This window comes from Lepidochelys kempii, chromosome 12, assembly GCF_965140265.1.
Source record: "Lepidochelys kempii isolate rLepKem1 chromosome 12, rLepKem1.hap2, whole genome shotgun sequence".
NCBI classification, from domain to species: Eukaryota; Metazoa; Chordata; order Testudines; family Cheloniidae; genus Lepidochelys; species Lepidochelys kempii.
Genome location: NC_133267.1, coordinates 10,088,036 through 10,113,089, shown reverse-complemented (window position 1 = coordinate 10,113,089; position 25,054 = coordinate 10,088,036). Strand labels below are relative to the sequence as shown.

Genomic DNA, 25,054 nt, shown 5'->3' with positions numbered 1-25,054 from the left:
AAGTCTACACAAAATATTTTGATTCCCCAATGAAATTTTTTCTGAATTCTCCAGTCCATGAAAAATTTTGAATTTCTCATCCCAAAACTTGGGGATAAAACCAAAAACTTTGAAATACCAAGTTTCTGACCTGCTTCTATAAAGATATTTCCCAGAATCCAAAGGAACAGTGTTTTCTGAGACTCATTCTAACGCACCAGAAAATCATAATAAAAGTTTATAAATAGAATAACTTCCTGCACCCTGAAAAACCATGCTAAGTAAAGCCGATCCATCATCACGCAGAGCAGTTCAAGTAGAAATCAAAAAGTTGGAAGAAGCCCAGATTCTCTGCCTGATTTTTGCTTGCCATCTCCAACATAAATTGTTAATAAGTTTATGCTCTGTTTAGAAAATATTACTGGTCCTATTTTAAAAACGTTTTCCATTTCTTCAGCTGCTACCATATATAGTGCTTGCTATGTTATATGCATTGTTTCATGAAATACTTTCCAACATCATGTAAAACAGACTACATAAAATACAATAAAAAGCCCAGCAGTGGCTCGGAGACTACGAATTGTATATGTTTTTGAACTCTTTTAAAAAAAGAATGGGGAAGATGTTATTTATCAGTAGATTTCTCAGCTCTTCTTAGTGTATGTATATCATTGTGGATCCCACTGTAGGTACATATGCCCCTTATGTACATGAGACCAAAGTCTTGATTAGCAGTATGTGTTGGGGCTGTGCATGTGCCCTGCGTCTCGTTAAGCTCTTTCTGTACAGCGAGACAGAACCTGGTAGCGGTCTGACGAACTAACCTTTACCACCCACTGAGTCTTTCTGAAATTATTTGAAACGTTCAGAACTTTTCTGATCCATTGATAAAGAACCACCACAAACAAAATCAAGCCATGTGGTAGAGCCGGGTAAAATTCTCTTTTTTTTTTCCTTCAAACAATGCAGATTTGGATAACCAAATTATTTAAAAAGAAAAGGAGTACTTGTGGCACCTTAGAGACTAACCAATTTATTTGAGCATAAGCTTTCGTGAGCTACAGCTCACTTCATCGGATGCATACTGTTCACAAAAGCTTATGCTCAAATAAATTGGTTAGTCTCTAAGGTGCCACAAGTACTCCTTTTCTTTTTGCGAATACAGACTAACACGGCTGTCACTCTGAAACCAAATTATTTAAAGAATTTGTGAATATTGGCTAATTGTTTCAGTTGAAAAACCATTTACAATTAAAAAAGAGAGTCAAAATGTTTGACATTTTCAAAATAAAATGTTCCAACTTCAATTCAAAATGACATTTAATTTCAAAATTACCTTTGTTTATTTTTTAATTAGAGGTAGAAAAGCTTGAAATTTAAATAAAACATTGTTTTGGATTGAAAGAATTTTTTTCCAAATGTTTTTGGACTTATCAGCTAACCAAAAAATGTCTACCATCTGGACTGAATGTTGAATGTAGACCGACTTGTATGCCCCCAGTCGGTACAGAGCACCTGAACATGGCAGATTCAACACCTGCGGACTTTAAGCCCTGCTCTTCTTGCAAAGGATTAATTCTCCTGTAAAATGGATACAGCAGATGCCTCTTCTGTTTAGGAGAGACCCATATACTGGAGAGGTGCTTGGTATGCTAGTCATTCTCATTGAGCATGCACAGTTGAAGTTTCATCTACTAAAGCAATCTCTGAAGATTTGGGAGGAGACGGCAAAACTCAGATACCAGATAAACAGACCCTCTTGAGTGCCCCAATGAACAAAGATGCCACACCTCAGACCAGCATAGAAAAGAAAATGCCCAGAAAAGACCCAGTGCTCATACTGATACCAGCACTGATGTAGAAACCAATGCCTCTGGTATGAAGAGAGGCCATCCTGAGCACAGGAGCAGAGACTCCAGGTGAACTCAATGTCTTTCTACAGGGACAGACCACATACTTTCTGGGAAGAAAATCACTAAGCCCCTCATGGCATAAAACCCAGTGGTAAAGAGCAGCCTACCAGCACAGCACAGAGTGAAAGCTCCCCAGCACAGACCATGGTACTGGCAACACATCCTTTGATGTCAACAGCTGAACCAAGGCCACCTGAGATGCTCCTGAAAAAACTGAAAGTGGCTTTGGTGCTGGACACCTTCCAACGTCAGTGTAGACTTTGGTACAGAGAGCACCATATGCCTTAGTGTTGTCCATAGAGGAGATGTACTCCTTTTCACTACCAGAGCACACATTGTCACTTTCCTCAAAGTGGAGAACCCTCTCCTGTTAGATCCATGGAGATATCCTAGAAAAGGCAGCTGTCTCTTGTTACAGGGCTCAGCCATTGTCACATCAGGAATGGTACGGTATCAGATAAGCCATACATATCCATTCAACATACCTCTGTTTCCCTGTTGGGCTTACTGGGATCTACCCTCATATTCTTCTGCAAGCCAATCTCTGTTGCATTCGAGGAAGAAGAAAAGATTACACTCCCTGGTGGCATCCCTCGCCAGACCATTGACAACAGACAGCAAGGAGTACCACGAGGAACCAGACCTCAGTCCAGAGTATCATCATCATCCTAATTCACCACCTAATGACCTTTCTTCATCTTCTGATGAAGCTGTGCCATCAGCACAGGTACTGGCACTGTACTTTGTCATTTCAAGAACTTGTCATGACAATTGCACAAACCCTAGAAATAGAGACAATGATGATGCAAGAAAAGTCTTATGAGGTATTTGAAATATTGACAACTTCTGGCCTGGCCAGAATTGTCCTCTCTATAAATGAAGGGTTTCTCAATCCTGCTAAGGCTCTTGGGCAAATACCTGCCATGATACCACCCATAGTGAAAAGAGTGGGCGATGGGGTGGATCACTTGATGGTTACCTGTTATGTTCATTCCCTCTAGGGCACCTGACATTGGCCACTGTCGGAAGATAGGATACTGGGCTAGATGGACCTTTGGTCTGACCCAGTATGGCCATTCTTATGAGTGGAACAGAGGTGCCAAGTCCCTTTAAAAAGGGTTTGAGTGCATGACTGACTTTCAGAAGCAGCCTTATCCCATTGGGCACCGTCTGTCATAACACTGGATAGTTGGGTGCTAGAGATCATCACCAATAGCTACCCTCTTCAGTTCTACTCTTCCACCCTATTCACCCACCCACCTTTCTCATCCTTGTTCGGGAACTCTTCTTGCAAAAGTCTGTTACAGGCAGAAGTCGCCTGGTTGTTTCATCAAGGAGCCATAGAGGAAGTACCACTAGAATTCAGGGGAGGAAGCTTCTACTCCTGGTAATTCCTTATCCTAAAGAAGAAACGACATCTTTGTCCCTTTCTGGACCTGAGGAGACTGAACAAATACATGTGCAAGCTCAGCTTCAGTTACACAGTTATGCTTGGTTTTCTCACAGCTGACAGAGTCAAGGTTCCTCAAGGGCCTCCTATGTACCTATCCAACTATGAGAGACCTGACTCCGATGTAGGATCTCAACATTGTCCTCAAGAAACTCAGGGAGCTTCTGTTCAAGCCACTTTTAGATTGTTCAAAATATCACCTTACCCTCAGGATGGACTTTCTATTTGCTATCACCTTAGTATGGAAAGTCAGCAAACTCCAAGCCTTTACAGACAGACATTCTTTCATAGGGACAAGGTGGTATTGAGACCACACCATAAGTTCATCTCTAAAGTGGTCTTGGAGTTTCACCTAAAACAGTCCATCAACCTGCCAGTCATCTTCCTGAAAACTCACTCGATGCTGGAAGAGAAGAAGCTACATAAGTTGGACGTTTCAAGAGTCATGCTCTTACCTTACCAAGACCAAGTCCTTAGAATCCAGTTAATGTAATAAATGAAACAGTCGTTGAATAAATGATTTTGATAAAGAACAGTTGCTTACCCTACAGTAAGAGTGGTTCTTTGAACATAAGAACAGCCATACTGGGTCTATCTAGCCCAGTATCCTGTCTTCCCACAGTGGCCAATGCCAGGTGCCCCAGAGGGAGTGAACAGAACAGATAATCATGAAGTAATCCATCTCCTGTCGCCAATTTCCAGCTTCTGGCAAACAGCGGCTAGAGACACCATCCCTGTCCATCCCGGCTACTAGCCATTGATGGACCTAAATGTTGAGATGTTGTAGTTAGCCTATACAGCTACAGCGAGACCTATGTTGTCTCCCCATCTCTTGGTAGCCATGTCAGTCTCATCCAAAGGCCAGGCCTCTTGTGACAGAGAATCTAAGTGGATCATGCAGTGTAATTCCACCTGCTGCCAGACAGTTGCTCCCTCTAAACGTCAAGGCATACTCCCCGGGGGCACAGGCAGCGCCTTCCGCCTGCTTTAGACACATGATCTGCAACATGGAGCAACTCACTGATCTTTTTGCCCTTGACATGGCAGCTAGAGCTGATGCTGAGTTTGAGAGAGCCGTTCTGCAATTGTTATTTGACTGATGCAGCTGAAACACCTCTTTCCCACCATCTAGTGAGATCCAAACTGACACATACTTGAAGGAAAAAAAAATAAGTTACTGTGGTTCTTCAAGGTGCTGTAGTCAGTGTGGATCCAGTGGCCTGCCCTCTGTCCCTGCTTTTCATAGTTCTTGGCTAGTGCAGACTTTGAATTATGAGGAAACAAAGAGTTGCAGCCGCTCCACCCTTTGTGCCTTCATACAAGAGCACAAGGAGGTAAAGGGTATATGAATGGCCCTAATGAACACTGCGGTTCAGAATAATTCAGTCTTGCGCCCACAAGGAGCACTGACCCCTACAGCTGGTTTCACGCTGCCTACAACATCTCAAAGAATCAGTTACTGAAGGGTAAGTCAGTGTTCCTTAGCAAAATAAGTTATTTGTTCAAAGGTGGTTTCATTTATTACACTAACTGGATTCTAAGGATTTGATTTGTAAAAGTTCATAATATATTTTGCAATATCAGCAATTCAGGTTTGGAAAATAAGCTGTGAGAATTAGCTGCCCTATCTCTAAAACCAAAAATGTCCTGTTCAGGTTAGAATTTATAGTAGTTGCAATAATAAAATAAAGGACAATCCTGCAAACCCTTACTCAATACATAGGATCAGACCCCAAGTTAGCAGGAGCTGTGTGTGCCCACAATGAGCTGTATTTTACTTAATGTGGCTATAATTGTGCTTGAAGTAGATGGGAAGAACAATCCCTTTTGGGCTGCACTAAGACTACTGCAGATATGGCCTTATGCAAAACATAGATTTATTATAAATGGATGGAACCTTGAACCTATGCTCCAGGTCAGAGCATGTTCACGTTAACCTAGACAAGGACAAGTAGCACACATTTTGTTTGGTCAGTGTTTCAGCAACAGTGAGACAGTCTGGAACAGAAGTGGCAATCACTATAGTAAATTGAAGAGACTGAATAGCTTTAAAAAGAGACATGACTTTTCAGCACCATTTTAATAATGTAAGATTCTTCTTCAGTTTTCTATTTTTATCTCTGTATTCTGGTAACATCTTGCTCTGAGCATTCATTTTCTGGAGCCTAGGGCTGCAGTTGTTCTGAGTCCTGATTTAGATTCTTAGCTTCCATTTAGCTCTGGTCCCTTTTCACCACCCAGTAACCCACTCTCTCAGCTAGGTTTTGACACCAGTGCTGTCTGTTTGTCCTCTAATCTTTTATGGAATCTAACAGAATGGGGAAAAACATGTTCACTTCTCAGAGTCTGAGCTTCTCCCTTTAAAAATAAGAAGTACCCTTCGTAGTTCTACTTTCGTATGTTTGCTTCATATTTTCAGGCTTATCTGTCAAGCTATATCAAAGACAACAGAATTACATTTAAGAGCCTACATGTCCTTCAGTTAGTCATATTATTTTATGTAATGAAATGGAAAACAAACTCCTAACAGTTTGGCACAGCTGTTTTCTGTTAAGTGTATTAATGACTTGATTCAAAACATTTCACCTTTTTAAAAAAGAGTAATGATAGAAAAAGAATAGGTGTGGCATCTATTAAAAAGACAAACATTTTAAAAGGTTACCATTTCATTCAAATAATAAGATACTGCTCAGGGTAATTTGGACCCCCTTCTAGGATATATAAACTTGCACACAACAGCTTTGATGTTTGGATAAGATGTAAAATGGAGGGATCTGAGCCCTTATGGCTATTAAAGATACCATAGCACTTACTGCAAGAGATGTCCTGGCCAAATTCTGTTGTAAGCAGTTATATATCTTTTTACACCTAAAATTCACCCTTTTCATTAAAATGGAACTGGATATAGATTTTTTTTTTTAATTTACTGTCCTGGACCTGTTTTGTAGTGTTTCTGTTATTAAATTGCTGCTTAGAATCATTCCAGAAGTAGCTGCATTTCAGTGGTAGATGGAGTGTTCCTTTAATGAGGCTTGAACTTCTTACCTACCTACCTCACAGGGGGATTATGAAGCTTGATTGGTTCTTTCATGCCTGCAAAATGTTCTGCTATCCACTGATAAAAGCTGCTTTAAAAGTGCCAGGTATTATTGTTTGGAAGGTGGGGTAATCATCTTCTGGCTTGGCTGAAGTCAGAGACCTTATTGCAAATGTAAGGACCATTTTTTTCAGTGAAGTACAACTAACACTTCAGTTGTTAATGGTCCCGGAGGAGTTTGCATATCCACTATGCAAGTGGATCTCCAAATTATATTATTAATTTATTTGAAGATGCTTTCTGTTTACAAGGTAACAATAGTCCTGAATGAACTCTGAGGTTGACATGTTGACAGCAAAACAAATCAACCAAAAAAACCATTTAAATCTTCAAGGATGCAGGCTGAGGAGTTTTAGCACAGGATATGGTTGTTACCCAGTGAACAGACAGTACTCCAAAACTATTATTATTGAATTACAATTTGTAAGTAAATATTCATATTTTAAATGAAAGAAAAATACAAATATCAAGATAAGTGAAGTTGGTAAGGGATAAGTTTTATTAAAAACAAAAAAATTAAAATCCACATTTCACTTTTCTTTCGTTCCCCACTTGTCGCCAGGCTTCACCAACTCCCATGTTTTTACCACCTTATTTCCTTCTTAAAAACAGCATAGTTTCTCCCTACAGATAACCAAGGCCCTCCTCCCTAGCTTTATATTAATCAATGGGAGCTTTGCCAGTGACTTCACTGGGGCCAGGAACTCACCCATTGCTTTTCAAAAATGAATGGAAAGGAGAAGCTGTGATTCTCCACTGGAAACACAAACAAGCCATTCATTCTGGGCAAAAGGGACTGGCTGACCTGGAGGAAGTGGAAGAGAGAATCCAGAGGGTTTTTAAAAAAATTCTCTTTCTGTGGTTTGACAGTTTGGTTTTTGTTGCTCTTTGGTATTTCCCACCATGTTCTTCCTTGAAAATGGTGGAGTTGAAGGGATTAGGAAGCATCTTTCTTGGTGGCAAGAGCTTGAAAATGTTGAATGCAGGAACCAGTTAAAACAGAGGATTTTGTCTTTTTCTAAATCAGTTGTAGAGACATAACTGTAGAGCAATTAGTGCAAATCTCTGTACTCTGGTTAAGTACTGATGTTAGCCAATCAGAACACAGAGAGTCTGAGTCTGAACAGTTACTGAGAATTGCATGCCTGGGGGCAAAGAAATTACAGTTTTTAGTTACAGTCTGGCAACCCTATTCTAAGATTTGCTGGGACAATTGTGTTTAGTGAACAGTAAGTGAGTGGTTTGTAGAATGACTACTTGGCTGGGTACTCTGTATTCTGGCAGGACTTCTCCATTCTTAGTTGTCATTAGTTTTGCATCAGAAGCTATTGATTGCTCAGGTCTGGTAGGACTGGGCACCACCAATAGTCCCCCTGCTGCTAGATACACAGTGTAGAGTAGCTGTCGTGCAGCTTTGGACTTCCTGCATTCCTGAAGAAATTCTTGGTGGGGCTGGCCTCTGGGGATCAGTTAACCTTAATCTCTCAGATGTAGGGAATGGGGCTTCTTCAAGGAGTGTCCCTATGAGTGCGCCACTTTAGGTGCGCTAGCAACCCCTGCACCTTTGATCAGAGATTTCTCATAGCAGCGTCTGTTTGGCCCGCGCATGCGTGTTAGTCAGTCTTAAGTGCCATTGTTAATATCACTGCATGGGTGAACTGCCCTCAGTTCTGCTGGAGCTCTGGCAGTTGTCCTATTGAGATTTCCACAATCAATTTCTCAGTCTTACTGATATTAGTCGCAGTGGTAGTTTTCCATAATTAGTAAATACTTTTGATATAGATTTTTTTCTTTAAAAAATTATTTTCTTTTTTCTATATGGTATTTAGATATTTGATAGTTACTACTACTTACTGGGAGGTAATGCCCAGTTCTCCTGGCTTCAAGCACTGTCTGTTGTGCTGGGAGGTGATCCCGGTCAGCAGTGGGCACTCCTGCTGTATCCATTTCCTCAGGGAATTGCACATTGCTCAAAAGTGCAACTTTTGTCTGGCACGGAAATCAAGATTCAGAAAAAAAGAGAGAGGAAGTTTCATCTCCTTATGATGGAGACCTCTCTACATCCAGCCTCTGACCCAGGCCAAGGAACAATCCCCTTCCCCTGTATGTTGGTCCCCAAGCAAGTCTGCTGCCTCGGAACCCCACACTTCCAAGGCATCTAAGAAGACGACACAGGACTCCTCTCATAAGCCTTTGAAAGAACATGCCCCTGGCTCTAAAAAGCAGAGGTCATTGGTTTTCTCAGCTACCATGGCACCACTAGCTCTTCAGTCAGGTACTGTTGAGGCTCCCAGTTCCTCAGAACCCATGTCACAGCTAGACTGCAAGGCAGCAAAGCCACAGGCCCAGAGAGACCATCAGTACCATTATCAGACTGAGACAGCAAGAAGAGCTTTTCCTGTGCTTCCTCTGACCATGCTTCCCTTGGAGCTCACGAGATCTTCAGTACCATCAACAACTGCTCTTCCCTCCAAGAGCCCAAAGCCTGGGTACCTTTAGTGTCCTTGGTCACAACTACCTCAGCAGAGACTTCAGCCTCAGGAGTTCTGTTTTCCCTGGGACCTGGCTGTATCTGAGATGCCCGGCTCTCTGCTCCTTGGCTCCAATGTGCTGTCAGTACTGAGAACATCCAGATTGCCTGAACTTCGCCCGATATCAGCTGTTTCACCTCACGTCTCTCCAGGCACGCCACCATTCCAGAGTGAACTTGAGGAAGAGGATTCTGATGAAGCCCTTGCCTCGTTCTCTCAAATGTCAGTTCAGGGCTCTCCTCCTAACTCCAACAGAAGCCCCTTCCTAGAAGCCTCTGCTGAAGCTGCAACTTTTCGTGGCCCACGATTACCACCAATGCCTCACTAGTATGAGCGCCCTTGGGTGGCTCCTCCTATGTCTTAGGCACCTCCTCCATGTCCATATTGGGACCCAGGGGCAGCTTATCACCAACAGTTTTCCAGAGCATCAGGTTCCACCCATCATAGACAGAGGCATCCAGCATCACCTATTCCCTCCAGGAGGCCTGATCCTCCAGGGGAATCCTTTGAAGAACAGGAGGCTAGAGCTGATGAAGGGATTTCTCCTATGGCTAACATTTCCTTTTCATCGCCAGATGAAACACTTATGCCTCCTCCTCCTCCATCCCTGGCAGATGATTTTAAACATTTCCAGGATCTGGTTAGGAGGGCCGCAGATGCTGCAGATGACCTTCAAGGAGGTGACAGAGCCTCATCATAAACTGTTTGGCATCATCCATTCACTCTCCTCAACCTGCAGAGCCTTGCCTGTTAATGAGGCTCTTCTGAACCCAGTGAAGATCGTCTGGCACACCCCAGCTTCGATTCTGCCTACATACAAAAGAGTAGACAAGTAGTATTATGTCCTAGGAAACGAAATGTTTATATTCTTATCCATCACCTACTCTTTGATAGTTGACTCAGTGAATGAACATGGTAGTTAGCACCATGCTAAGACCATGCCTCATGACAAAGACCACAAGTGTAGGGACATACTGGGGAGAAAGTTTAGAATTGCCAGTTATCAGGCTTCGATGGCAAACAACAACCATGTGAATTACACCAAACCGACCTCTTTTGTGGACCATCTACTGACAGAATACAGGGAACAGTTCCAGGCAGTTATTGCAGAGGGCCAGCTACTTCCCAGGACAACCCCGCAAGCCTCTTCTGAGCCGCTGATACCTCCACCTGTTCGATTGCTTCAGCGGTGGGAATGAAAAGAGCCTCCTGGCTCCAACTCTCTGAATTTCTGAAAGAGGTCCAGAGTACAGTACAGGACCTTTTTTTTGATGAGTCCAGCTATTTGCAGATGGCATGGAGGAGTCTCTGCGAACACCGAAAGACTCTAAAGCTACCTTAAAAAGAAAAGGATTACTTGTGGCACCTTAGAGACTAACACATTTATTTGAGCATAAGCTTTCGTGAGCTACAGCTCACTTCATCAGTTGCATCCGATGAAGTGAGCTGTAGCTCACGAAAGCTTACGCTCAAATAAATTGGTTAGTCTCTAAGGTGCCACAAGTACTTCTTTTTGCATACATTTTGTTTCTTCTTCTTTGAGTGTTCAGTTGTTTGGATCCACCAGTTTTTTCCCAGAGGAAAGTCATTCTTCAATGATGTGCTGAATGGATGGAGTATTATTGGCAGCACAGGGCTGGTTCTAGAAAATGATAAATTATCTGAAAAATCAGGCCACAGGGCTCTCGAATTGGGTACCCATTTTTTGACATGAAGGTCTGTGCTTCAGTTGCCCTTGAAAGAGGAGTTGTGAAGCTAAATCCGTCAGTGTCTGTGTAACACGCAGATGCTAAATAGGACTGAAAGGGACTTTCTGGATCATCTCATGCAGTCCCTTGCTATTGCAGGGAACAGTGTCATACAATCCTTTTCATAATTTATCAAGCTTCATCTTAAAACTGCCCAAAAGTGTTGTCTATGAAAATGAGAGAGTCCAGAGATGTCCAAGAAGACAGTAGTACAATACAGTATATAAAGCCATCCTAGCAACCCCCAACAGGCTCAAATGCTGGTTTAAAACAGACTTGCATGGAATCTGCTTATAAGATTGGCCCTACGCAACCTTGGCATAGGAAAAAGGAGATGATTATCTGTTGTATTAATTTAGATGGAATATATGGGCCCACAGAGTCAAAGGTGTTAATATGATCCTGTAGCTGTCCAACATTAAATGATTTTAAACAAAGTTTGATATACAGAAACCTCAGCCTGCTAAATACTATGGCAAACAATTAAAAATCCTTTTAAACCTTTTATTAAAGATACAGAAAATGAAGAAAAAACAGTTAAAGCATTTGAAATGTAACATATTAAGTAAGGCTTTCATTTTAACAACATCCTTTGTTCCCTTTCCTTTTCTCTGGAGTTAGTCTTTAGAGGGTATTCTTTTTGGGGGGGAAAGAAGAAGTTAATTGAGAGAGGCTGGAGCTACCATTGTTGTTAAAGTCCAATCCTGTTTCCTAGAAAGCAAAACAAGACACACACACACACACAAAAGCAGAAGAAAGAAAGAAAATGCAGGTTCTTTCTTTGGTGTTTACGCTCAATTGCAACTTCACTGCTGGAAAAACATGGGCACAGCATACAAGCTTTTCAACCACTCCAAGAACTGGCAAATTTATTCATCAGGCTGTTTAGGGGATTGCTTTTATCTGCCTCTGCTCACAGGCTTACAGTAATGTTGCAAAATATGCAGTCTTGGCCAGCTAAGCCAGACTCTTGTTAGAAGACAACAGGAGAAGCATAGGAAATAGAAGAAAAAAGGTGGGGAAGAAAAAAGACTCATTGGATTGGGGTGACAAGGTCTCACATGCCTGGTGGCAGTAAGGAATCAGCCAGAACTGGTGGAGGTGGCAATGTCATCCGAGTTCCTCTGTTAGATCGGTCTGGTAAGGACAGCTCTTGGGATCAGGACTACGAAGGCCCACTGATGTTACAGTGGATCTCAAGGATAAATGACGGTGGCAGCCATGATAGTGAAGCTTGCTCTTTCCCCTTCTTTTAGTCAGCAGTTGTCCCCCTTCACTTCCTCTGTAACAACTTTGATCTCAAAGCTTCTTTTATTTTAAGGACACTGAAAGGGAGTGAAGGGCAGAATAGTCCATCCACCCACTATTTTGTCCACCTGCAGGCCTAATTTCTGACACCAGTTTTGATTAATTGATTTCTGGTCTTGCATTGTTCTTGTTTATGTGGCGTGCTCGTAACACAGTCCTTGCATTACATAAGTAGGTGTTTTTGTTTGGATTGATACAGTCTGTCTCTGTCTCTTTTTTGCATCTTTTCACACCAACATTTGTTATTATAGGTTATTGTAACATTTTATTAATTTTCATTCAGTTTTCAGAGATGAGCTCTGTCAAGGTTCCTTCCCCACTCTGAACTCTAGGGTACAGATGTGGGGACCTGCATGAAAGACTCCCTAAGCTTATTTTTACCAGCTTAGGTTAAAACTTCCCCAAGGTACAAACTGTTTTACCTTTTGTCCTTGAACCTGCCACCACCAAAGTGTCTAATAAAAATAACAAGGGAAGTGCCCACTTGGAAACGTTTCCCCCCCCCCCCGCCAATATCCCCCCAAGCACTACACCCCTTTTCTGGGGAAGGCTTGATAAAAATCCTCACCAGTTTGCATAGGTGAACACAGACCCAAACCCTTGGATCTTAAGAACAATGAAAAAGCAATCAGGTTCTTAAAAGAAGAATTTTTAATTAAAGAAAAAGTAAAAGAATCACCTCTGTAAAATCAGGATGGTAAATACCTTACAGGGTAATCCGATTCAAAACACAGAGAATCCCTCTAGGCAAAACCTTAAGTTACAAAAAGACACAAAAACAGGAATATACATCCCATTCAGCGCAACTTATTTTATTATTAAACAAAACAGAATCTAATGCATATCTAGCTAGATTACTTACTAACTCTTTACAGGAGTCCTGACCTGCATTCCTGCTCTGGTCCCGGCAAAAGCATCACACAGACAGAGAGGACCCTTTGTTCCCCCCTCCACCCTCCAGCTTTGAAAGTTTCTTGTCTCGTCATTGGTCATTTTGGTCAGGTGCCAGCGAGGTTATCTTAGCTTCTTAACCCTTTACAGGTGAAAGGGTTTTTCCTCTGGCCAGGAGGGATTTAAAGGTGGTTAGCCTTCCCTTTACATTTATGACAAGCTCACAATTAGGGTAAATTAACTAGGTTGTTTGCGCCCACTACTCCAGTTGGAAGGCTGTTCCAGAACCTCACTACTCTGATGTTTAGAAACCTTCTAATTTCCAGAAAAAATTTATTCCTGGCCAGTTCATACCCATTTGTTCTTGTGCCAACACTGTCGTATAGCTTAAATAGCTCTTCTTCGTCCATGGTGTTTATGGTGGTGCATGCTATAGTAAAGCCCCTGGGGAAACTAATAATTCTGTAGTCTATGAATGGTTTGAATGGTTAGCAAGCCTATAGCCTCATATCAAACAATGAGTATAAAATGACCATCCATTCTGAGAACTGAATGGAGTGGAGGTCCTGTGGACAAAATAGTTTGCAATCATGAAATTAAAGACTGTATCATAATGCGTATACAACCTTAATTCTGGAACTTCTTAACTTAACTTGCTTTACTTTGCAACCTTAATATTATACAAATTACATATAAAAACTACATTTAAAGAGAGTGTAATTCACCCCTTTGCAGAGAGCCAGCAGAAGGTCTACAAACCATTTAAGTCCCACTTCAACCTTATGTCAAGGACTTACACAGTGTATAGGCTTTGTGAAAGGTCTCTGCACAGAGGGTGAATTTTATTCATACTGTCCAAAACAATACCAGCCACTTTACATACAAATAGTAAGATATTCCTTTCCCCAAATTGTTTAAATATACACCCTGCAGTAGGAGAAAAGATGAAATACAAGGGCTTGTTTAGGGAGAGGGTGGATAGGAGGGATTGGAGTGGGTTATGCTTTTATTCTTTTTATCTCCCTCCTGCGTATTTTGCTTTACGTCCCTAACTGTGTTCGTTAACTGCACGAGAGGCATGCAGCATTCAGAGTATCTATCTGTAAAGTTAAATATTGTTTTAAGCACATTCCCTTGTACTCAGGCGTTTTTACTTCGTGCTTCCCATAGGAGACACTACTGTTCGATGTGAGCAACTCGATCTGCTTCAAGATTGGCTGGCTGATTTCCGAAAATCTACCTCCTCCTCCAGCACAGCCAATCCAGAGGAGCTGGTGGCTTTTGATGTGATCTGTGGAGACCTCAACTTTGACAACTGCTCATCTGGTAAATCAAGCTTTTTTCCTTCCTCTCGAATACGTAGCATCACAGTGAGCTAGTAAGTTGTTGTAATGTCACGTCTAACTGCTTTAGAGCAGTGATCTGCAATTGTATATGGCTTTTGCAATCACATTTAAATAAGAATAAACTGCTATAAAAACTTTTAAAAATGGGAGTAAAGATTGTTAATCTGAGTGGGCAAACCCAATGTTTAAGAGACATCTATTCATTAAAGGGGAGATTTCTAAGGCACAAAGGGCAGTTCTATCATTTGTGCCTTTGACAATCTCCACCAAAGTCTAGAAGAATCAGAAAGGTGGCTCTTATCTCCTCTGCATTTTTATTGTCACTATGGCACCTATATACCCGTTCTTTCTAGTTACTAATATATATCAACAGGCATATAATCACGGGGTACCTGTGGAAAAAATCTTACATAACTATGTAATTGAAGACTGTATCATAATGCATACGCACAAGGGGGCTGAATTAATGTTCCGAAGGCAACTTTAATTCTGGCATTTACTAACTTTAAGGACTTGAATTTGCAACTTTAATATTCTTTTAACTTATTTTTTGGAAGTTATTCCTTATATGGAGGGCAGAGGGCACCATTAAAAATAGACATTTACTACCAATAGATGTTAAATTTACAGTGGGATTCGGAGTAAAGAATATCTCACACACTAGGATAAAGTCAAACATGGTACAGTAAATGTTGTTTTTAATGGCATGAACTGTATGTGTTTGTATAGATTTGCACAGTGTGTATAGGCAGTTACATAAATAGATGTGAATTTATTTTAGCTGGCTCATCACTATACTAGCTGGGCATACCACAGAAATTAAAAAACAATTATTACCAGCAATTGGCACAAATCAAAAAAATCCATCCCAGCTTCTACCACTAGTGCCAGTTAATGCGGGATCCTTCCAAATTATGTTCTAAAAGTAAGAAATATTCCAAGTAAAAAAAGTCTAGCATTATGTTCCAAAAGTACATGAACTTGGACTCTGGTGGACTGTAGGAGAGAGCAAATTCCGGAACCAAAGGCTGTCTGCTAGTGATGTCCTACTGCTTGCTCAAAGGAGTTTAACCCTGGGCCCAAACAACACAAGCTTTGCCAGAACAGCAACTGCTCTGAAGAGTATAGGGAGAGGGGTTGTCTAAGACAGCCAGCATTATAGATACTAGCTACCACCACCAAGAAGCAGCTTGGAAGCCAGGACAGGGTGTAAAGCACAGGTGTGTGTGTGTGTGTGCGTGCCCCACTAAATAGGCAGGTAGTTGCAAACTGCTTTTGCTGAAGCATCCAAATGACTTCAAATGGTACCCTAAATAGAACACATTATAGCAGTGCAGCCTGGAGATGGCAAAAGGCATGGAGAGGGCTACATCTGAGAGGAAAGGTCAGTGTCTGAGCTACCACTACTACATGGGCATACAAAGAGATGGATCCACTAGGATCCTCAGAGTGCGAACCAGTAAGACAAGGGGTGGGAAGAATCATGATCCCCACGAGTCTCTTAAAATGTTCTCTATTATGCATAGTGGTTTATACTGTGCTTTTAGTCAGCTAGGTTAGAGATAAATTCAAGTGTTCAGATTGGGATCTAAAGTTTAGGACCAGCAGATTTATGGATTCGTAGTCACTGTTCATGCCCATTTGCTTAGTGGAGATATTAGTGTCCATAGGGAATCTATCCCTTCTAAGGAAGCTGGGTGTACCAGTTATGTCAAAGAAAAAGATACCTCCAGTACAGTCCAAAATAACGACTATCCTCTCATATCATGTGCTTTTCTTTTGAAATGGCTGATGAGATCAATATAGTGCTGATCACCACTGAAGAGGTTAATTAATCTGGTTTGGGTAGATAGATGTTCAAATGAAAAAATTCAAAATATTGACTGCCCCTGCATTGCCTAGTCTGGTCTCATTTGTGCTACTACTTGGCAGCCAGGATTCTCAGGAGATGAATAACCTACCATGCTCAGCTTTGGATCAGATGCTCACGGTCAATTTAGTTATTGCATCTCCAATCTCAAATGAACCCTGAAGTTGAGTAGAAAGGTATCTGAAGAACAGAACATGAAGTTGGCAGACACTCTGAGCTGGCATCTGGAATTATGAATCAGCATTCTAGAAATGAAAGTCAAGATTTATTGACCGGAGTTTATTAGTAAAGCAAAAATTTCCCTATACTTTATTGGCTCAGAGGTAAATCAATTTTAGCTGAACTCAGATACAGCCAAATCAGAATTCAGTTATTTACATGCTTGTGTAGCTTTGCTCCAAATCTTAAATAAAAGAAGCTTCCTGGCTTGAAAACATGATCATTTCAGTCAATGAATGAGCTAGAATAATCTTTTTATACACTATGTAGCAATTGTACAACATAGTATGTGCATTCTATCCAAGTGTCAGATGTTACTTGGTTGACAATCTATTTTTATACTTGTGAACCGGGGTACAGTGGTTGAGTTTTTGTAGGCATGTTTGCGTAGGGGTTTAAATTATTGAAACTTACCCATTGTTAAAGGGGATGCTATCAAGGTAAAAGCTGTTCTTAGATGTGTTGCTAACAATTAAAATTATTAAAAGCATTTAAAATCTTTTACTTTTGCTAGCTATGAAGTTTACTGTTTTGCACTTTTGAAATGGAAGTTGAAATTAAGTTGATCACTTTCATTTTCTATTTATAGTCGGTCTCACTTTTTGGTTCTCATGCATTAAATTAGAACAGTGCTGCAGTATTTGTGTTTACAACTTTGCAGGGGAATGTTTTTAATTTAAAAAGTCACAGATCTTTGTTAGGTAATGTACTTTAGACCGAAAATGTAAGTTTTGTATTTTTAAGTACTAAATCTTGATATTTACCAATTTTGCACTGTAAAGAGTCTGGAAGGTTTTAAGGAAAAAAATATTAACTGAATATTTTTAGACATGCCAACTTTCTTTACAAACTGTGAAATTGTAGAATAGTTTGTTTGCTCCCGTGAAAATCTAGCTCTAACTCTTTGTTGAAAGTTATACCATTAATCCATCTTACATTCGCAAGTTCCTTGGTCATCCCATGTTTTAGGGCCATTTGCAGCAAGTCAGTTGTACCCTAGTACTAGAGAGTTATCACACTTCTAACATCAGTACATTGAATTCTCAGTTATCAGGAACTTTATTATAAGGCTGTCTTTAATGTCAGGCCGATGTAGTCTGACTCTGATGGAAATCTATTATATTTTAAACCTTTCGCTATGAGATGAAAAAACCGTTCAATGAGAGGGGCTAGGCTGTACTTCTCAGCCATGAATAGTAACAATTGCTGTATGAAAGTGTATTAATCATCACAGAACGTTATTCCTTTCCATGGCTTCGCTGATGAAAGTTTATAGGCATATGAAACCTTGTGACAGAGCAAAACTTGAAGAAATAAAATTGTACAGATTTCATCTGGTCCTTAAATAAAAATACCTGAACAAAATCAATAACCTGCTGAGAACGGAGGGATTTGGTTTAAGCGTACCTGTCAAGTCTTAAATACCCTAGTTTTCTGATCCTCTCCAATTCCTCCAAGATGTCACTGCTAATTTATTACTGCTTAGCCCCAGAATTGTCTTGTGGTTCTAAAGACGGCAGCTGAGACATTGCGGGTGCAATAGTTGAAATAGGGGTATCAGTTCTCAGCTCAGTAAGATACACTGAACAAAATGCAAGAATGGGATCCTGTGGCCCTATAGCTAGGGACAAAACAGATACAATAACATAAGAGCCTGTAACAGCCTTGGGGTAGTAGATGGTTAGTACGAACGTGGCTACAGACTGAACATTCGTGTTTCCATTTTCTGACCCCTTCTAGTTGGAATTGAGATTGTCACACAGCATCATCCCTTGCCAAGAATAATGTTGCTGTCCTGTAGAAGCAGGTCTGGTTTGCTCCTGTTGATGCAGATCAATGTCCTCCTTAGGTGATGCATCTAGCTCAAACTTCAAAGAAGTTCCCCCTCCCTTGTTTTTGAGTGTGTCCATTTTCATACACATTTATGGATTTTGTTGCCTTGACAATAGACTGTGACAAATGACATCATTAGTTCCAAGTGCAGGCATTTGTGAATGTTCCAAGGATCCCTAGAGGGAACTTGAACTGTTGATAAGAAATTCTAAAACGGTGGAAGTGCTGCAAAGAAGAAGATTGTCAAGGGACGCTTTCAGTTTAAAAGATTTTAAAAAATATTATTGGATTTACAGCAGTGTTGGTATTTTCAGTTTGAGAGTCTGATCCTGCAAATCCTACTAGATACGAGATTTACTATAATCAATAGTGTACCCTGAATTATAATTCTCCTTGATCCAGTGCCAATAGTACTAGTTTGTTGCATTAAATAATCCTAGAGGCATATATTTGCTATTAGACTTGAAGTAGAATAATTGGTACTAATTGTGCTCTGACAGAAATTAAGCATTGAAAATGCATGTAGTATTCTGATTGTAATTTGTACTACTTTAATACTCAGGATAACAATATCACAACACAAAATACCATTTCTCTGTCTCTTTCAGTCTGTTATGTAACCTAAGTGTTTCATGAACAGTGCATCTTGTAAGGCAGTCATACCACAAGCTTCTAACTTCAACAACTGCACTGCAGAAACTATATACGTGCCCAGCTCTCCATATGTATTGTCAATATGAAGCCAGCGGAGCTAGTTCTGCACTGTCTAACATTTAATACCTACATTGTGTAGTCATTTACATCAGTATATAGTGCAAGGCAATGGAGAATCAGGCCCATTAATTGCTCCCAAAAATCAGATGGGCAGGATTCAGCAGTGAATCACTTTTTGTTGTTGTTTAGACATTTTCTTCTGTTTTAGAGTGCTATATTTTCCAACAGTGAATCTTTGTACTTAGTGGAGTTTTGTTGGCAGGGGCATTTGGAGAGTTCACGAAGTTGAGAATAGGATATTAACTAATTGTATACAGTAGCAGCAACCAGCTGCAATGACATTAGGGCTCCATTATGCTGGGTGCTCTATCAATGCACAGTAACAGTAAGGGCTAGATTTTTAAAAGGTATTTAGACACCTAAAAATGCAGATAGGTGCCTTGTTGGAATTTTTCAAAATTAGGCAATGCCTGACTCCCATTGGGCACCTCTAGGTGCCCAAGTACCTTTAAAAATCTGGCCCTAAAGAGTTTAGGCTCCTAATTAAGACAAGGTGCAACAAGGCAGTATAATGAGGAAGTAGAGGCTTGGGGTGGAGAGGACCAGGGATAGGAAAGTGGCCTATTTTTCATGATTTACAGTTTTGGAGGATTTGAGATATACAGGTAACATTTTTAATGCCATTAATCTCAACGGGCCTAAGGTCTTTCACCTTTAGGTCACCAGTTCAAATCCAGCCCAGGTAATTAGGGCCCAAAAGTCATCATTTGCTGTCTGTTCAATGGGCCAGTTGAAATGAGTTATATTAACCCACCGTGTGCCGCCACCACAACTGGCACTAATTGGTATGCTGTTGGCAGTCTTGCAGAGACTAGAAATCGAAAAGGCACGGTGACTGGTCCCTCCAGGACAGGGGTTATGTAAATTACCCAGGCAAGGTGGGAAATCTACATTGCCATTGCCTGCAATCAGACCTGTTTTGAAGATAAATAAGGGGCATCAGTTCCTTCAGCTGTCGACTTAGCATTAAACTAGTGATGAAAGGGAGACATTTAGGAAATACTTTTGTCAACTCTGAGGACTAAGATTTAGAGAATTTATAAAATGTAGCTCATAGTTAAGAATCTTGACTACTATTGTGATTTTTTTTGTGTGTTTTTAAAATTCATTACAGAATGTTGCTTATATCACCTTAGAAACCAAAATGAAATCAGGTTCCAAATTAAATTGGTGCTGCTGTAGTCTTGAACAGAGAGGTTGCTTCAGAGTGATGGAAGGACCCTCCTCTCCCTTCCAGGGGCATGAGCTGAGGACACAGACTGGAGAGTCAAGTTTTGCTTTTGCATCGTACCAGTTTTTGCACTGTATTTTAAAGCTTGCACTATGTGATTGATTTGCTTTTCCTTGGACTTGTTATTTCCTTGCAGAGGACAAGCTGGAGCAGCAGCACTCCCTGTTTACACGCTACAAAGATCCATGCCGGCTTGGTCCTGGGGAGGAAAAATCATGGGCAATTGGTAAGGTTTTGTCTCAAAACGGTCAGAGGCAACCTATTTTATCCTTATGTGGCCCTGAGACACCACCTCCAGGCAGCACATGGTATAACTAAGGGGCAGTAACAGCAATTAAGTGGGGACTAAATATTTACAAACTATGGTTTAAAAGTACTGTCCTCAACCCATGTCATATCTTTTGCAAACCTCAGAGTGCTTTATTGTACTATACCCTGTACCCAGATAGTGGATGAGGTGATCTCTGCCAAAACGCAGCCCCTGCTGGAATTGAACATGGCATCAGTTTCGAAGACTACTCAAGTACCCTGCCACAGTTTAGCGACGTTAAAATTAGTTTTTAAAACCCAGTTGAACCATTGTGGTTTCTTTGTATTCCAATTCTAATCTCTCAGTTGCACCAAGCTATTTATATGTAAACTGAAGTATTCAGCTTATGATCTGACTCTTCCAGCCCCATTAATTTTATATTATATATAATATTATAAACCATTGTTTGTGACAAGGTAATTAAACAATTCCATTGGCACTGTTTTCATTTTTACATCCAGTTCAAATGGCATACCTTAGGAAAAAATTTATTCCTGGTGTAATTCCACTGATTTCAACTGAGTTACACTGGAGATTACTTTGCCCACTGGTCTTCCACTGAAAAGCTTTAAAAACAGGAGTGGAGGAGGATTCACTTTAATTAATTACCTTTATTTGACTGATTGAGGAAGTGGTTGTATTTAGTCACATGTGGAAGAAAGTAGACAGCAGGATTCAGGAAATCTGAGACTTGGAAAAGCTAAAGAGAAGCAGATCCCTACAATCAAGACCCAGGGATTTCAGTGGAGATGGAGTCAAGGCAGTGGTTTACCCAGACAGCATTGCAGAGGTGGTGATAGAAAAAATTTCAGATGTGGACACTTGGCTGCTTTTAAGGGTTAGGTAGAAAGTACAAATATACAGGGTTGGGAGGAGGGTTTCTGGCAGTTGAGAGGGAGTCTCACCCCAGCTCCCTGCTGTTGAAGCCTTTTGCTGATAGCCTATATACACTAAACCCTGCCTCCCTGCAGCCAGTTTTCAACTTATCAGGGCCTGGAAATAGCAACAGGTGAGGAACACCTGAGTGTACAGCTCTGCTGTGGGGAAGAATGAGGAAGAAAAAAATAGACCATGTCTGCAACAGAGTGGAGGGTAGGTCGCCAGGAAGGTTTAAAAAGCTCGGGGGGGGGGGGGGGGGAAGAGGTTCTGTGCAGGAGGCAAGGGAGAAGAGACACAAAGGGATCAGAAAGAGGGAGGATGGAGGAACTGAGTGCAAGCATTCCCATCCTCATTGCAATTAGAAGGTTTTTTGCATTCGTTCTGACATGGAAGAGTCCCATTAGATCAAAAGCATAGCCTGCATGGGCAAGATACAGTCCCTGAAGGGAGGACATGTCCAAAGCAAATGCAGTCGGTTTAATATAAGGGTGCTAAGTGAGTATAAAATGCTATCAAATCAGAAAGGAACACTTTCTGATTCCCCTCCCTTTGCACAGCTACAAGTAATTACGCAAGGTGCAAGTAGCAATAGATATGCTGAGTTAGTCACATTTTCTGTTTTGTTCACAGGTACCTTGTTAGATCCTGAAGGATTGTATGACGAAGAAGTGTGCACACCAGATAACCTACAGAAGTATGCACTCATTCTCTCTTTCACTATTAATTGAAAAGCTAGTTTGTCATTTTCCATTTAATATTTTAATTCAGGTTATAAGTGACTAAAATTTATTATCTGATGGCTGTTTGGTTGCCTTTGAGAAATGTTGCTTACCTTTGATTTGGCAACAGCAGCAGAGGTACTAAGGATTTAATTAATTCTAGAAACTGTACTTACTTTGCATCTCTATAGGTGGTCCTGCCTGACCCCCAGGAATACTGTGAATGTGGCATAATGTAAATATGTATCGATAATAAAAGGATAAAGCACTATCGTATTACTGCCCAAGCCAGATAGGGGAGTCATGCTGTCTTATACCCAAGTGGAAGACTTCAGATTCTAGAGATGTAACTCTGACATCTTTAACCAGCACTAGATTTACACCAAAACAGTTAAAAAATGAAATGGGTGTGGGGGGGGACAGAAACAGGACTAAGTAAACTCTGGGTCTAACCAACCTTGAATTTTGAGGAAGTTTGGATCATGACTCCAAAACCTGTGGCTATTAACCATATTATCAAAAGAGGTATGCACTATAAAATTCAAAGCTGGCTAATATTCAGTGAATTCACACCTCTGTATACATTCGGTTTGTTGGAACAGGACAACAAAACAAAGGTCTGAATGCTACTAGACTGGCCCTAACACAGCCTGTTTGAAGATCTCTCCACACCTGACCAGTCCGGTGGACTTGGTACTAACAATGAGGGAACTGGTTGAATAAAATAACTGGCCCAAGAACTACAACTCAACCCAGACTAACCCGGTGAGGTTATGTAGATGCTGTCATAGTAGTAGAAAGTTCCCATAATTCATTGTATATAAACCAACCCGGGGGGGGGGAGGGGGAGAGAAGATGATCATTACATCAAACATGCCATGGTGGGGGGGGGCGGGGGGGAGGGAGGGAGGGAAGCTGAGTATCAGCCAGTAGTACTGGCCTGTACTTGCAGTTTATTTTCAAGGTATGTTTGATTTAGCTATATGTCTTGGGCATGTTCCAACTTACTGCTGCAAAAGACCACTTACCAAAGGCTGACAAAACCTGAGGAGACATTTCTTTAAGGACTATATGAGACCTTAGATAATATACTGTTGAAGCAATTCCGATGCTAGTTTAGTACTTTGCTGAGCAACATCTTTAACAGACAAGCATGTGCTTGTCCTTTGGACATTGTCTTCATTAGTAGATTGTATAAATCATAATGATAAGTACAGAAGATCCAGCTGCTGCATGGTATCAAAACATACTTTCTACAGAATTTCTGGAAGCAAGTCTATAAATGAAATATACTACAGTGATAATAAGGTTGTTTGAAACTTGGTTAAATATGTAAAACAAGGGTTGACATGAAACTTAACTAAGTTAAAATTTAGTTGTATGGAACTTACAGATTTTAAAAGGTAAAATCTGTGCCTAGCCTATATTCAACAATTTACAAGCTGTAGCCTGTTTTAGGAACACCTTATTAATCAGCAGTTAGGAGCAGTTATTAAGGGTAAACTTCTCAACAGGCCTCCAAAATCTACAAATCTATTTACATTTGCATATTTGCCTGTGCAAGCCAAATGACCCCTCTCTTACATGTACATTTGCAGGCGCATCCATTCAGATGTACAAGATGCAAAACTATCCTGTACTAAAGGCATTTATGCAAGTAAAAGAGGGGTCCAATTGGCCTGCACAAGCAAATCTGCACATGTAAATATGCATGTGCACGATTCCCCATTTTTTGGCTCCAAGTGCAGGCAGGGAGACTTACAAACTGGAGCTCCCTAAAATTTTTGTGGATTAATTTTCAAGGGCTCCTTTGGGACAATTTGTCATTGAACAGATTTACTGTTCCTATTAAAATAAAAAACAAATATACAAAAACCCCAACCATAAAAGGAGCTATTTGCATTTAGTAATGAAGATGGGTCACATTGATAAATGGTTTATAAAGGATTAATACTTACGTTACATGCATGAATAGGTGAATAGTATAGATTGTTATAAGCAACCCACTGAACTCTTAATTTATTAGCCATTTATTCAAACATCTGTCATTTATTAACTATCTAGAAACTATTTATGTGCAACCGTAATATAAAGTATGACTGAAAGAAAGGGTTCAGGAGTTTTGTTACAGGATTAAATGAAAGACCTCTTACCTGCCAAGATTAGCATTGGGGTTCTTCTTCTCTTGGAACACTTAGCAATTCCCTCATCCTCTGAAGTCCTCATCCAAAACCTACCTAAGTCAGTGGAAGGAAAAGGAGTACTTGTGGAACCTTAGAAACTAACAAATTTATCTGAGCGTAAGCTTTCGTGAGCTACAGCTCACTTCATTGGATGCATTCAGTGGAAAATACAGTGGGGAGATTTATACACACAGAGATCATGAAACAATGGGTGTTACCATACACACTGTAACAGGAGTGATCAGGTAAGGTGAGCTATTATCAGCAGGAGAGCGGGGGGGTGGGGGGAACCTTTTGTAGCAATAATCAAGGTGGGCCATTTCCAGGAGCTGACAAAAACGTCTGAGGAACTGCGCGGGGGGGGGGGGGGGGGAGGGGAGGAGAGGTGGGAATAAACATGGGGAAATAGTTTTTACTTTGTGTAATGACCCATCCACTCCCAGTCTTTATTCAAGCCCAAGTTAATTGTATCCAGTTTGCAAATTAATTCCAATTCAGCAGTCTCTTGTTGGAGTCTGTTTTTGAAGGTTTTTTGTTGAAGAATTGCCACTTTTAGGTCTGTAATTGAGTGACCAAAGAGATTGAAGTGTTCTCCGACTGGTTTTTGAATGTTATAATTCTTGACGTCTGATTTGTGTCCATTTATTCTTTTACGTAGAGACTGTCCAGTTTGGCCAATGTACATGGCAGAGGGGCATTGCTGGCACATGATGGCATATATCACATTGGTAGATGTGCAGGTGAACGAGCCTCTGATAGTGTGGCTGATGTGA

General features: G+C 40.8%; 1 protein-coding gene across 1 annotated transcript in view; it reads left to right on the top strand.

Annotated features, from left to right (window-relative positions):
* The window catches only part of SMPD3 (sphingomyelin phosphodiesterase 3), a 175,664-nt gene that overhangs the window by 133,170 nt on the left and 17,440 nt on the right, over positions 1–25,054 (top strand). Inside the window, exons 4-6 of the mRNA XM_073307569.1 lie at positions 14,088–14,243; positions 20,327–20,416; positions 22,010–22,073. Of these exons, the coding sequence (XP_073163670.1) occupies positions 14,088–14,243; positions 20,327–20,416; positions 22,010–22,073 (310 nt within the window). The remainder of the gene's footprint in view (positions 1–14,087; positions 14,244–20,326; positions 20,417–22,009; positions 22,074–25,054) is intronic.